Here is a 13,875-nt window from a genome sequence, read left to right as displayed (position 1 = left end):
TATCAACCCCACGCTATTGCTCCCCGGCAACGGCGCCAGAAAAGAGCTTGATAATCCCCAAGTGCAAGAAATCATCGTAGCAATTTCCAAAGGTGGAAGTGATAAGTATGGAGTGTCAAACGCACAAGGAGCTAAAGGTAAGATCAATATTCTCTCAAGTCCTATCTGACACTGATACGACTCTACGTACACCAAACGTTTGCTTCCAACTAGAAAAGAGAAATAAAACTACGTTGTGGGTATGAATAGGATAACTTTGCAAGATATCGGAGAACTAAAATATAAAAGTAGGTGTTGTTAACATAAGTTAGAATATATTACTATATATTATAAATAACGACTGTGGAATAATGATGGATCGATGTGCGGAATTGTCCTAAGCAATTGTTAACAAGATTGGTAATCATTATTGCAATTTCATATGAGGGAGAGGCATAAGCTAACATACTTTCTCTTCTTGGATCATATGCACTTATGATTGGAACTCTAGCAAGCATCCGCAACTACTAAAGATCATTAAGGTAAAATTCAACCATAGCATTAAAGCATCAAGTCCACTTTATCCCATATGCAACAACCCCCTTACTCGGGTTTAAGCTTCTGTCACTCTAGCAACCCACTATAAGCGAATCATGAACGCATTGCAATACCCTACAGCAGGAATCCCCCACGTGTGCGCAGCACGGAAGGCACCATAGGACAGCACCAAAATAAAACATACAACTCAAACCAATATATATCATCAATCAACCCGAAGGACAAAAGAAATCTACTCAAAACATCATAGGATGGCAACACATCATGGGATCATAATATGTGGCATAAAGCACCATGTTCAAGTAGGGGATTACAGCGGGGTACAGGAGAGTGGACCGCGTAAAAGAGATGAGGATGGTGATGATGATGGTGATGTTGATGAAGACGATCACCGCGGCGATGGTTCCCCCGATGGCATTCCGGCGCCACCGAGAGAGAGGGGGAGAGGTTCTCCCCCTTGTGCTTCCTCCTCCATGGCTCCCCCCTAGATGGGGAGAGGTTCTCCCTCTGGTCCTTGGCCTCCCGGGCGATGATGGCCCCCTCCGGGAACCTCCTCCATAGCCTTTGGTGATGATGGCCCCCTCCGAAAGGGTGCCAGAGAGGGCCTAGATTGGTTTTTCGTGGCTACAGAGGCTTACGGCGGCGGAACTCCCGATTTAGGTTTCTTTTCGAGGGTTTCTGTATTTATAGGAATTTTTGGCGTTGGTTTCACGTCGGGGGGTGGGGGGGTCCACGAGTCAACCACAAGGTCGGAGCACGCTCTGGGGGGGGGGGGATAGGGCGCGCCCTCCAACCATGTAGTTGGCTCGGGACTCTTCTGGCCCAACTCTTTTGCTTCGAGGCTTCTTCTGGTCCATAAAAAATCTTTGTAAATTTTCAGCTCATTTGGACTCCGTTTGATATTCCTTTTCTGTAAAACTCAAAAACAAAGGAAAAACAGAAACTTGCACTGGGCTCTAGGTTAATAGGTTAGTCCCAAAAATCATATAAAATATCATATAAATGCATATAAAACATCCAAGATAAATAATATAATATTATGAATACTTTATAAATTATAGATACGTTGGAGACGTATCAGACCGGTGTCGGTCAAAGGCGCCTTGGCGGACGGCACGGCGACGTGCAAATGTGGCGCTTAACGGCCCGACGTGAATGAGTCCGACGACGAAATAAGTTTTTGAGGGGTCAGTGGACGAAATAAGTACGTCCAGGGATCATTTAGTAAAAATAATACCATACCACCCGTGCTGTCCGTGCATTCTACTCCCTCCGTTTCTAAATATTTGTCTTTTTAGGGATTTCAACAAATGACTACATACGAAGTCAAATGAGTGAATCTATGCTCTAAAATATGTCTATATACATTCATATGTTGTGTCCATGATGTCCATTTAAAATCTCTAAAATGACAAATATTTAGGAACGGAGAGAGCAGATTGTAACGGGGATAGGATAGGAGATCCAAACCTGAAAACAAATCATGATTAGGCAGAGACGCGTTGAGAGTGAGGGGCCACGTGCACCGCAGTTCTTTTACCATTAAAAGCAGAATCTTGGCACGGCAGCCCGGGTTCAAATGTACTTCCTCCGTTCCTAAATATAAGTTTTTTTAGACATTTCAAATGGACTGTACGTAGACATATTTTAGAATGTAGATTCATTCATTTTACTCCATGCGTAGTCATTTGTTGAAACTTATATTTAAGAACGGAGGGAGTAGCAGTAAAAAGTCCTCCTTCTGGGAGACCCACCCACTGATGTTATGTAGCAGCAGTGCTTTCACTGGAGCAAGCATCCAGACGCACTCCAGAGACAGAGACAGAGAGGGAGAGGCTGTGGCTGACTGGGTGTGGCTGGAGAGAAGAGGAGAGGAGAGACATGAGCGGCGGAGCGGGGGCGGCGGCGGCGGTGAGCAGGTTCATCAAGTGCGTGGCCGTGGGCGACGGCGCCGTGGGCAAGACCTGCATGCTCATCTGCTACACCTGCAACAAGTTCCCCACCGTTGAGTACCACCACTCTCCCTCTCCCTCTCCCTTCTTGGCCTGGCTAGCTTGATCTGGTTTCATTCTGACGAAATGGCTGCTCCTGTTGATGCGGGGGTGGATGCAGGACTACATCCCCACAGTGTTCGACAACTTCAGCGCCAATGTCTCCGTGGACGGCAGCATCGTCAACCTCGGCCTCTGGGACACCGCAGGTCTCCTTCTCTTCTTCCTCCACTCCCCGTCCCCGATGTGGGGTGTTTTTCTTCCTGTAATGGTGGTCCGTCTTGGGTTGCTGCAGGTCAGGAGGATTACAGCAGGCTGAGGCCTCTGAGCTACAGGGGAGCCGATGTCTTCATCCTCTCCTTCTCCCTCACCAGCAGAGCAAGCTATGAGAATGTGCACAAGAAGGTACACTCACTCACATTGTGTTGCTCTTCTGAACAGGCGCATTGAGATTACTAACGGCCTGCCTTCAATTTGTTCTGCGCAGTGGATGCCGGAGCTTCGCCGGTACGCCCCCGGCATTCCTGTACTACTTGTTGGAACCAAGTTGGGTATGCTCTTGAGCTCCTTCTACAGATTTTTAGTTGGATGCCATTCAAATCCACACATTTTGGTGTGCTATCCAGTAGTGCATGTGTGTCTTTGGCTGCTCTTGAGCCATCAATTTCCCGTATAAATGCGCAGATCTCCGAGAAGATAGAGCATATCTTGCTGATCATGCAGCTGATTCCATCATAACAACTGAGCAGGTTTATGCCTTTTACACTCGGATGACAGCAACCAGCTTGGCATTTTGAAATGATACTAGTACCAAATTAACTTTCCACATGTTAGGGTGAGGAGCTTCGGAGACAAATAGGTGCGGTGGCATACATAGAATGCAGCTCCAAGACACAAAGGGTATGGCTTCTGCTGCATCCAAACAATAAAAAGCCCTGGGATTTCAAAGAGTTCTAGTACACATGTCTAAAAACATTCTCTCTTTTTTTCCCTTGATTGATAATTGTCGACAGAACATTAAGGCTGTTTTCGACACCGCAATCAAGGCAGTTCTTCAACCTCAAAGGCACAAGGAGGTAGCCAGAAAGGAAATTCGGACTCGCTCTAGTCGGTCAGTAAGGTAGGGTTCAAGTTTATGCTATTTTCTCAAACCAATCACCGGTCGTTTCGAACAAAATTCTCGACATCTTGATTTCCATTCACGTCCCCGCTTCATTTTGTAGGCGCTACTTCTGCGGGAGTGTTTGCTTAGCATAGTCGAGAACAACATTGTGGGGTCTTTCCTCGACATGGGATAGACAGTGATGGTAGAAGCATCTCATTGCTAGCACCTAGACGGAACTACTAGTTCTCTCGTGCACTGTGGTGTGGACCGTGGAGCACCCTGAATCCTTGATGATGTAAGATAGGCATCAAGTTTTGCCTCTGTAATAAGGCATGCTCTTGTGGATGATCAAATTTGAAATCTCCCACTCCTTGGGCAGGCTTGAAAATCTCAGGGTAATATGCACAAACAAGATAATCTCGTTGTCTAACAAGGTTTCTGCCTATTTTCCCCGCAAAAAAAAAAGGTTTCTGCCTATTTTACCATTTTGTTTAACAAATTAAAAAAGGCACTTCCGTGGCTATTTTTTCAACACCCCAAAACAAGTCCAGCACAACTTAGTTTTTCTAGTACAAACTTAACCTAAATAAAGAGAAAAACACAACTGGAACAATAGTGGAAACAACCTCCTGACGCCTAGAGTAACTCTATTCAACAAAACGAACGGAAATCATATCCGGTCGAATCATCGTCCTTCTCGGCGTGATATACAAATCAGTGGTATGCATGCTTTAACAGAGTTAAATTTCACTCAAAAATATCTAATGAAATTATATTCAACAGAATCATCAGTATAATATGCCACCAGCAGGACAAGCAACAAGACAATTGTATGATTAATGAGTCACACAAAGTATAATCTTCTTAAATATTGGACTGAACCATCCTTCATGACTTACGAGTAAAACTACGGCGGCAGTAGTTTACAACATCTTACAGCTATAACCATTCAGCAAACATTACCACTGACAAACCATCCTTTAGAAGTAAGCGACTGCAATTCGATAGTTTACAACATCTGGCAGCTAGAAGTAATCTGCCGATATTACCACCACTAACCATCCTTGGCACCAGTCACAACAATTGTAAACAAAAATAATGTTAATCACACAATAGGCAAGCCCTAAAATCAAAAGCTTACACACTTTCTCTGACAACTAGATATGAGGATAGTTCATCCGCTTTCTCACGACCTCAGGAGGTATAATCTCTTCTTGGCCTATTACATTACATACATAAGCTGGAGGCTGCACTTTGAGAGCCCATGGTAACTGTAATCTTTCCATCCAGAAAAGGGAGCACACATATCTTACTAAGGAGCCTGCATGCAACATCAATGACTAAAGTAAGTGACTGTTCATTTCCACCACGGTGATCTTTTTACAAGGAAATAATGAGCTTACCTTACTAACAATAGAGCGTTTGAAACCATAAAGATTAAATGTATTATTCTAAATGCTTTGGAAATGTATGCACATCGCCATCTGCTTCAAATGTCCGCCCTCATATACTCATTGTCATCACTAATTGTAGTAAAATCACATGGATTTCTGTTGGTCACACAGATATCCTGTCTTACCAACCTATCCAAGGGATTGGGATTGGTCATTCTCCCTTGATCTCTGGTCCAAGACTGAGCAGTACCATTCCTCACTGAAGAAAATCCTGGACTGGAACTAACAGAACTCAACCGCCGCGCATTCCATGCTGCTGAATACATCCCTGAGTTCAATGCCTCAACATTCCCCCTTTTGTTTATATCAATCAATGTTATCCCTTTGGACACCCCTATTTTGTAACCTGACTGTGTCCCACAGCTCTCCGACCAGTCTGCAATTTCCTTCTGCAGCAAGGAACTGAGCACACCAACTCTAGGAAGTGGACGTAACGGTCTGTGCAAATTTGGCTGGAGCGGATGACGTGATAAATCCTCTAGTGTTAATGGAACCCTTCCATTTAGGTTACTTCCGTAGGATGTGCTAGCTGATCCCATGCCATTTAGGTTACTTCCATACTGTGTGCTAGCTGATCCCATGCCATTTAGGTTACTTCCATACGGTGTGCTAGCTGATCCAATGTACTGATTGTGTGCCCCACACAATGAACTAGTTGATCCTATGTAATGATTGTGTGCTTCGCACAATGTGCTAGCTGATCCTATGTACTGATTGTGTGCTCCATACGGTGTGCTGGCTGATCCAATGGACTGATCCTGTGCATAGTGTGAATTCCGAAGTTGAAATTCCATCTGGTTCCTGCTAGACCCTTCATAGTTGAAACTGGCTAACATTGGTGACTCGGTCAATCTCAGGGGATGAGTAGCAGGCATGGTTTCTCTTGGATAAAAACCTGAATGTCCAACATTTCTTCCATCAAACAGATTACCAGCTTCCATGGTTGACACTGAACTTGGAAAATTTCTTGCCTGGACTGAGTTAACTGCTCTATTTGTATAGTGGTCAAGTGTCGAAATTACTGGCTGGCGAGTGGGATAATAACGATTAGCTCCCGCCACATCAGTATAAGTTAAATCAACCGTGTCAATGCTAGGTCTGAACTGAGCACAACCTGTTGTGGTTGATAAATCCCTTGGAAGTGCCTTGAAAGGTTCCCACATCGACTTCTTTGCTCCCATATGGCTCCAGCGCTCAGGTGTTGCTTCAGCAAGAGGCTGGTCCTTGTCTGGTGATAATAGTGGTGAGGTTGCAGCAATAGTGACTAATTCTCCCATGCCCGAATGTGCCTGTGGTTCCTGGGTAGACATTACATGACCAGGAGTCTGTAATTTGAGAGCATGCGTATGGGTAGCCTGGGTGGTGGCTGCTACACGATTCTGCAATGCATTCTGGTAACTATCTGGTTCCAAAGGCCGCTTCTGCTGTGAAGTGGTGTCAATCACACTTGACACATAATTTGGACCATCCTCGGCAGCTATTATACTACAATCTTCATCTTCCATTATCTTGGATTGAGTACGACTAATATCAGCAGAATCGGTCTCTGTTATCAGTGGTCTCTTATCCTGACATCTCGCAAGCAATTCAACAATATCCATTGGAATGTCATCTGTCATGGCATTTTTTTCGTCCATCACTTCTTGCTTTTTTTTATTTCTCTTCTTAGGTAGTTTCTGCTCAAAGGCAGTCACGTTCCGGATAACATGCTTACCTGGAGAAACCTGAGGAAACAAATGAGGCAAAACAGTTATTCTCTTACAATATTTAGCAGAGAAGCACTATAAATTTTTCATTGTGTTAACACTAATATTGCACCACAGAAAGTAAAATAAATAATACAGGATGTGAATTGATTATGAGTAAATTTCATATTGACCATAAGATCATCAAGCACAACGAAGGAGGGGGTGTGGTATGCATATAGCCTATCATAGTAATTTAAATAGAACAAAATGCCACATGATTCGCAACAAATGGGAACAGGGCAAAGCTGACCACCCATAAGGAACATGGCTTGATTCTTACCTTCTTCAGGCGCCGCTGCACAGACTTTCTGGGTACCATTTGGCATTGATCATCTGTCCTGAGTACAGCCGTCTCTTTAGTGTTGACATCATCATGTTCCGCGTTGACAGTTGAAGGAATTTTGCTCTTACACAAACTCATCTTTTTTACCTTTGACAAGGACCTCTGCCTACAATTATCGGATTCAGTTTCACACATGCCATTTATGTTCTGCGTATCTATCTCCAGATTATCGTTCTGAATATTTTCATCATCTTCCCTAGTGCTGGCAGTAGGTGGTATTTTTCTCTTGCTCAACTCCTGAGCTGAGGATATAAAATCATCTTGAACATCTTTCAAAGCAACTTTATCAACAGCATTATATTTTGAATTAGCAGCAGAAGAATCATTATCCTTGTATTCCGCGTCCTTTTTCTCGGTTCTTAATTTCTTCGGAATTCTTTTCATCCAATCCATAAGCGAAGACCCCTCATCATCAACAGCATCAACTCCTTTGTATTTTGCCTTCTTCTTAGCAGTTTTTGACGATATTTCTCTCAACATCTGTCGGCTAACAGGAACAACACCATCATGCTGGATACTGGCAGTTGGAGGCATTTTCCTCTTACTCAAACTAATGGTTTTTACATTTGATAAGAACCTCTCTGTGGAGTTCTCAGCTTCCATTCGCCTCATGTCATCTGTGCTCTGTGTATTTCTCTCCAGATTATCATTCTGGATATTCTCATCACCTTGCTGCATACTGGTAGTAGGTAGGGTATTTTTCTTGCTCAATTTCCAACCTGAGGATAGAAAATCTTGAGTATCCTTAGAGGCAAATACATCTGCAGTAGATTTTGAAGCAGAAGAATCACAATCCTTGTGTTCTGAATCTTTCTTCTCAGTTCTTAATCTCTTCGGTATTCTCTTCATCCAGTTCATAAGTGAAGATTCATCATCTTCAACATCAACTCCTTTGTCTTTTGCCACGTTCTTCGTAGTTTTTGACAAGATTTCTCCCACTCCCTGGTGGTCAACAGAAGGAACATCATCCGTACTTCTATCATCCTCGCAGAGATCAGCAACCTTTTCGCCATTAACTTCAACATCACTTCTAGAACCCCCAACCGGATCAGTATTGATGATTTCTGATAGCAGTCGAAGCTTTATTTGCTTTCTCCGACTGACTTTTACATCTGAACTGCCAACCTGCGCAGTATGTTTCCCTTTCTTCTTCTTATATGTAGATCCAATACTTCTTTTTGGAGCTGCTTCTTCACATGGACCACTGTTACTGACCTGATCACCTTTCTGCCCAGATATTGGTTTAGCAACTTTAGGAATAGTGTGGTCAGCACTCGGTACCTCCTTGTTTTTCCCATTTTCTTCTGAATCAAGCTTCATACTTGCTTCACTAAGTTTTGAACTGGATGGGATTGCAATGGCATTTCCTTCTCTGCTTACTCTAATCTGGGAATCTTCAGGTAAAGCCATGATATCCACACAAGCATTATCTGAGATATTTGCGATTGTAACTTGGTTAGTTGACAGCCCCTGTAAATCTGAGGAGATAACAGATATGTTAGCTACACTCATACCAGAAAATGCTAGTTAGGAATTTAGCAAGCCCTACCATACCTTTCATGGGTGGATCAGTTTTCGCCTCATAAGGTGAGTTGCATTTGGAATTGTTTTCGATGTTACTCTTCAGAAGTGCTGATCTATCAGGATTCTTCTCTTGAGCTAACAGTTGTGTGCAAGGAAATAAGCTTCTAAAATCAACGCTAGTAGGCACTAAAGTGCTCTGAACAAATCTAATAGAGCAACCATCCCCTGAGACATTCTTCGCCGTAAAAACTGCTCTAGATGTTGTTCTGTCATCTAAGATTTTCACCTCATCCAAGCACACAGAGCAATCCCATCGTCGAAACTTTGCCACCGAGAATGGGTGCAAACTGTTATGGCGTTCATCCAATTGTTGCTGAGCACTGAAACTCTGAGATAGAGAGCAGAATTTTGCATCCATCTTCTGAGAAACATACCCGCTGTCATAAAGATAGATCATTATAAGATACACATCATATGTAATAGCACATTGTTTGCTTCAATGAATAAAGTGTAAACCCATATATTGCCTACAATATTCAACCCACTTCAACACCAAGTGTAGACGGATTCTCTCTCAAAAAAAGTAGTTAGACATATTCATTCATAGGTTGTACCATAAACCTTGTTCAGACAGAGGGCCTTTATTGACATGCGGGGCAACTAACACTATTGAATTAGTAACCTCTTGTGATGTGAGAATATGTAAAACAGACTTTTTGTTCAAATATATAAAACAGACTTGTTGATATAATTTAATCTTTTGTAGTGGGTTAAGTGCAAATAGACATGAACAATTGTCATTGGTCTAAATGAACTATGACTAAAATATATTGATGCATATATAACTAAAATAATTGAGTATATTAATAGCAATTTCATAAAAATAACCAATGTAAATCATGTCAGAAAGAAATAGGACCTGTTTGCATGCTAGTTAAGACACACAAAGAGCATGTCTAATATGTCCAAGACATCTATTTTCTCACCAAAAGAGATAAGGAACAAATGAAAAAGTTGCCTTTTCAGAAAACACACATGCCAGGACAGTGGAAAATATATATTGATGAGGCAAAAACTGTTATATCAGCTATAAAGGACTTGACTAATGAAGTGCACATTAATCAGTTCTAGCCATCTGAAAGGGGTGAATGGTTGATCAACATGAACTCTAAAATCTCTTGACACTGCAAATGATTAAACATGGAAACGTTTCCTTCGAACATAATTGTAAATTTGGATCTTTCCCGTTACTCCTTGGTATCGCAGCCTTGGATCTAACGCCTAACAATCCTGGATGGAAGGAGTAAGCTATGAACGTGGAAGAGAATTCTAGGGCAATTCGGTCCACTTGGAATTGAAAAACGGCTAACACTGCAAATGACTAAACATGGAAACCTTCAGAGATAATGTAAATTTGGAGGCAATATGTTCTATCTTCTAACCACCCCTTTACATGCAAATCTAGGCATGAGAAAAATGGGAACAGGGTTAGGCCACACTATAACGAGAATCCAAATTATATAAGTTCATTTTACTATATTGATCAGCTGGTTCTATGAAAATGTCAGATACACAAGAGAGCTTCCTAGCACAATAGGAGCGAAAACTGATGGTACTGCAGATCCGGCTGAAGCTGATGTGGCAACTGATGAATCTCCCGCTGTCTGGGAGAGGAGGTTCTCAACACTGAAATTGCTCATGATGGTAAAAATCCAAGACTGAGAAGCTGATACGGTGCAGTTGCAGCCGTCGCCTGATGTGTCTGTCGCAGCTAGCGAGCCTGTCAGCACTCCTAGCACTGACTCGCTGTCGCTGCCTAATGATGGAAAGAAGTAGTGTGCAAAAATGGAAGCAAATGTTGCTGTTCACTTGTTCCGGAACCGCTGGAGATGCATGAGCCGGATAGAACTGTTAACAACTACCCAGACAAAGGTGGTTGGGAATTGGGATCAGCCATTGCCACCCATAGGAGAGGATGCGGGGGCTGATGAAAGTGAGAAGTGGATTATGCAAATGTCATATATGTAGAACGTATTGCGAAGCCTTTTGAATTCAGAGCAGCTTGTTGATGCATAAGTTATAATTATCTAATCCTCTTGCTGAAATCGCGTTCGATGAAACACGTTAACAAAAATGACAGGTACACGAATGCAAATGTACAGCATGGCTAAAATAAATGCATGCATCCACATGAACAAGATAAATATGACAAAACACACAATGGAAGCAGATGTTACTGTTCACTTTCAGGACCCGCTGCAGATGCATGTGAGCCGGATGGAAATGTTAACAACTGCCCAGACAGAGGGGCTTGGGATCAGCCATTGCCACCAAGAGGAGAGGATGTGGGGGCTGATGATAGTGAGAAGTAGATTATGCAAATGTTGTATATATGTAGAACATTGAGAAGCCTGTTGTACTCAGAGCAGCTTGCTGATGCATAAGTTATGATTATCTAATCCTTTTGATGAAATCCCGTTCAATGAAACACGTCAAAAAAAAATGTCAGGTACACAAATACAAATCTAGAGCATGGCTAAAATAAATGCATGTATCGACATAAACAAGACAAATATGAAAAAAACACAATAATTAATCAACAAAAGACACTCGTATTTTTTGAATATATATATTCCTCAAGGCTGCAAAGCAGCAACAACACCCAGGGAGCTGGGAGAAGAGACACTCATATAGACACGCATTTGTGTAGCAGTGATGATATCATGTGCTCTGATGCATCCATACTGAAGACAGTACCATGGTGGATATGAAGTAGAAAAGGGAATGAAACACCAAATATAACAAGTAGTTAGCAGAAATCACTGCTAACCAAGACTAATAAATGCACTTGACTAACCATTAATTGGAATCGTCTTGCATCAAAACACAGTCATACATATGCATGTTACGATGCATGCATGCTTAAACACAGACGAATATGTAAACGTAAGCTCAAAGAATTGTGCAAAAGTGTAAGCTGACCAGTGCCATATAGCATGATAGGACAGCTAACGAGGTAACAGAGATGATTACCATATGGAGAAATGCTTGCATGGCTGCTCTGCTGACGTATGATCAGTTTCAGCGACCACTGCACCCTCACGCTTGGGTAGTTCCGCTGGTGCAGCACTGGTTCCCCCATCGCTCTCCTCTACTGCAGCCACTTCCATTGGTACTTGCACAACACAGAACACCTTCTTGTGATGGTCCAGCAACGAAACGGAACAACTCAAACACCGAAGCAGCACGCAGAAGAGAAACAAAACGCAGCTTGGATCATCATGCAGAATCCTGAACACACGTCTCACGAAAGATGGCTATGTAGGTTGAAAGCCTGAATAAAGAAGCAAGCATATATTAGACGAGGAACAAAACACAAAGATGGCTTAGCTTGGTCTATCCATGCATGCATGCAAGCAAGCAAACTCATTCAGCTCATGGAATATAGAGAATGACACGACACAAAGGTAAACAATCACACAGCAAACCAAGCTAAGATAGTAATGAGTGCAACCCAGCTACATCTCCAACTAATCCTCAGCAGATAACATGCATACCGAGGGAAAGGAAACACGCCCACGCAGCTACTTGTGCGGGAACGTGTAGACACGCAGCTAATAATAAGGAACTAAGCAATAAAGCTGTGCGCTCCAGGCCGACCTTGCTACTGACTGCGGAGCTCAGTGTAAGCTTCGACCCTTTTTTTTGGCGACATGAAATATAGACGCGCGGCGACAGCATCCGAGAGCCACGGAGTTGGGAGGTGGAGCTCGAGTCCCGAGAGGCCCATGCACAGCTGGAAACACTGCCAAGACCCCACGCAGACAAAAAAGCAAGCAAGGCAAACAGTACAGCCCACCCCCCATGAGCCCCTCTCCCCACCGCTCTCGGCCTGGCGGTTAGCCTCCTCGCCGAGATCCATGAAATGATAGCCGCGAAACCTAGGCAAAAAAAAAAAGGACGCGTCGCTGCTTGGACGAACGAGCAGATCCCCTTCCGAAAACCTGCCGGGCCACGCAAGCTACGCAAGGGACAAACATCAAGTCCTACTCCATGAAATCATTAATCCAAAATGGGGGTAGAGATGTGGCAGCCGATTAGTACAAAAGAAGATTAAATCCATGGTTTTTTTTTCACCCGCCAGACGTAAATCTACCGCGGGGGCTTGGAGAGGAGGCAAGAAACGGAAAGATTTGGCCCGAGGAGAAAAAGGGAAGCCTTGAGATTAGGGTGAAAACGACGGAGCCCCTGCCCCCTCGCCAGATCCACCAGAAAAAGGCAGGAGGAGCTCGCGGAGACGGGATCGAGCAGATCAAACCAAACCTGTGAGGAGGACAAGGCTCGCCCCCAGACGCCTCGGCACGCACGATCCACGGCGAGGGACGTCGCGGCCGCCGGGGGAGGGATCGCAGCGAGGCCGGCGCGCGGGCTGGGCCTCCGTGGCGGCGCGGCGGCGGCTCCGGCGGGAATTTGGGGGGAGTGTGGGTGGGGAAAGGCGCGTGCTTTAGGGTTTTTTGGGGAGATGGGTGCCGAGGGAGAGAGAGCGGGTGGGGAGGTAGAGAAAGAGGATGGGTGGGAGGGAGGGATGGAGGGAGGTGGTGATGGAGAGAAAAAGGCAGCTGGGAGGGAGAGGGCGTAATCAGCTGCGGCCGGCGTGTGTGTGGACGCGAATGTTTCCTTCCCGGGGAGACGTGCCCATGTGCCCTTTGACACCACGTCAGCCCCTGCCCATACCTATGCCAGGTTTTGCTGTGGTACGAAACATACTGCTCTGCCAAAGTGTGTGTGTGTGTGTGTGTGTGTGTGTGTGTGTGTGTGTTTACATTTTTCTTGAATGTGTGCTTGATTTGGTGCCATGGCTTTGAGTTTCTTCATTGTCGTTATATTTATATTATTTATTTACGTGAATTGCATTTTCTGTATTTTTGTGTGTAGACATTTGTGAGTATAGGTTTTTTCTATTAATTAATCTTGGATATAAGAAGTGATGTTGTTTGTGGTGGCGCTGCAGGTTCGACTTGTGATCAGTGGATCCGCGTGCCACGTGGCCACGGTCTTCTGACGTGGCCGCCCACTACGCACACATCCCACGTCGGTCGGGAGGTGTGATGATAGCGGTCAGTGGCGGAGCCAGGAACGAAGTAAACCCCGAGCCAATTTTTTTCCAGGAGTG

General features: G+C 44.0%; 2 protein-coding genes across 2 annotated transcripts; one reads left to right on the top strand and one right to left on the bottom strand.

Annotated features, from left to right (window-relative positions):
- Nucleotides 1-2,288: 2,288 nt before the first annotated feature.
- LOC123077871 (rac-like GTP-binding protein 1) lies at nucleotides 2,289-4,063 on the top strand. The gene is made up of 8 exons (XM_044500208.1): nucleotides 2,289-2,541; nucleotides 2,650-2,737; nucleotides 2,824-2,933; nucleotides 3,016-3,079; nucleotides 3,213-3,277; nucleotides 3,363-3,428; nucleotides 3,542-3,648; nucleotides 3,752-4,063. Exons 1-8 carry the CDS (start codon nucleotides 2,419-2,421, stop codon nucleotides 3,783-3,785), a joined length of 657 nt encoding a protein of 218 aa, XP_044356143.1. The 5' UTR covers nucleotides 2,289-2,418; the 3' UTR covers nucleotides 3,786-4,063.
- A 426-nt stretch (nucleotides 4,064-4,489) lies between these two features.
- LOC123077870 (uncharacterized) lies at nucleotides 4,490-13,275 on the bottom strand. Its single transcript, XM_044500207.1, has 6 exons — nucleotides 13,026-13,275; nucleotides 11,736-12,036; nucleotides 8,733-9,139; nucleotides 7,116-8,656; nucleotides 5,037-6,811; nucleotides 4,490-4,954 (listed from the first exon to the last, which is right to left on the bottom strand). The coding sequence occupies exons 2-5, from the start codon at nucleotides 11,870-11,872 to the stop codon at nucleotides 5,123-5,125; spliced, it is 3,774 nt and encodes a 1,257-aa protein (XP_044356142.1). The 5' UTR covers nucleotides 11,873-12,036; nucleotides 13,026-13,275; the 3' UTR covers nucleotides 4,490-4,954; nucleotides 5,037-5,122.
- Nucleotides 13,276-13,875: the final 600 nt, after the last annotated feature.

The sequence above is a fragment of the Triticum aestivum genome, chromosome 3D (genome assembly GCF_018294505.1).
Source record: "Triticum aestivum cultivar Chinese Spring chromosome 3D, IWGSC CS RefSeq v2.1, whole genome shotgun sequence".
NCBI classification, from domain to species: Eukaryota; Viridiplantae; Streptophyta; class Magnoliopsida; order Poales; family Poaceae; genus Triticum; species Triticum aestivum.
This window is presented reverse-complemented; position numbering and strand designations above follow the sequence as displayed.

What these genes read in the sequence shown, in the direction of transcription:
- LOC123077871 (XM_044500208.1), top strand. Translation starts at nt 2,419, where the DNA reads ATGAGCGGCGGAGCGGGGGCGGCGGCGGCGGTGAGCAGGTTCATCAAG. An exon ending in CCTGCAACAAGTTCCCCACC is followed by an intron (nt 2,542 to 2,649) that starts GTTGAGTACCAC and finishes GGGTGGATGCAG; the next exon opens with GACTACATCCCCACAGTGTT. An exon ending in ATGAGAATGTGCACAAGAAG is followed by an intron (nt 2,934 to 3,015) that starts GTACACTCACTC and finishes TGTTCTGCGCAG; the next exon opens with TGGATGCCGGAGCTTCGCCG.
- LOC123077870 (XM_044500207.1), bottom strand. Translation starts at nt 11,872, where the DNA reads ATGGAAGTGGCTGCAGTAGAGGAGAGCGATGGGGGAACCAGTGCTGCA. An exon ending in TGCAAGCATTTCTCCATATG is followed by an intron (nt 9,140 to 11,735) that starts GTAATCATCTCT and finishes TCTTTATGACAG; the next exon opens with CGGGTATGTTTCTCAGAAGA. An exon ending in AACTGATCCACCCATGAAAG is followed by an intron (nt 8,657 to 8,732) that starts GTATGGTAGGGC and finishes TTATCTCCTCAG; the next exon opens with ATTTACAGGGGCTGTCAACT.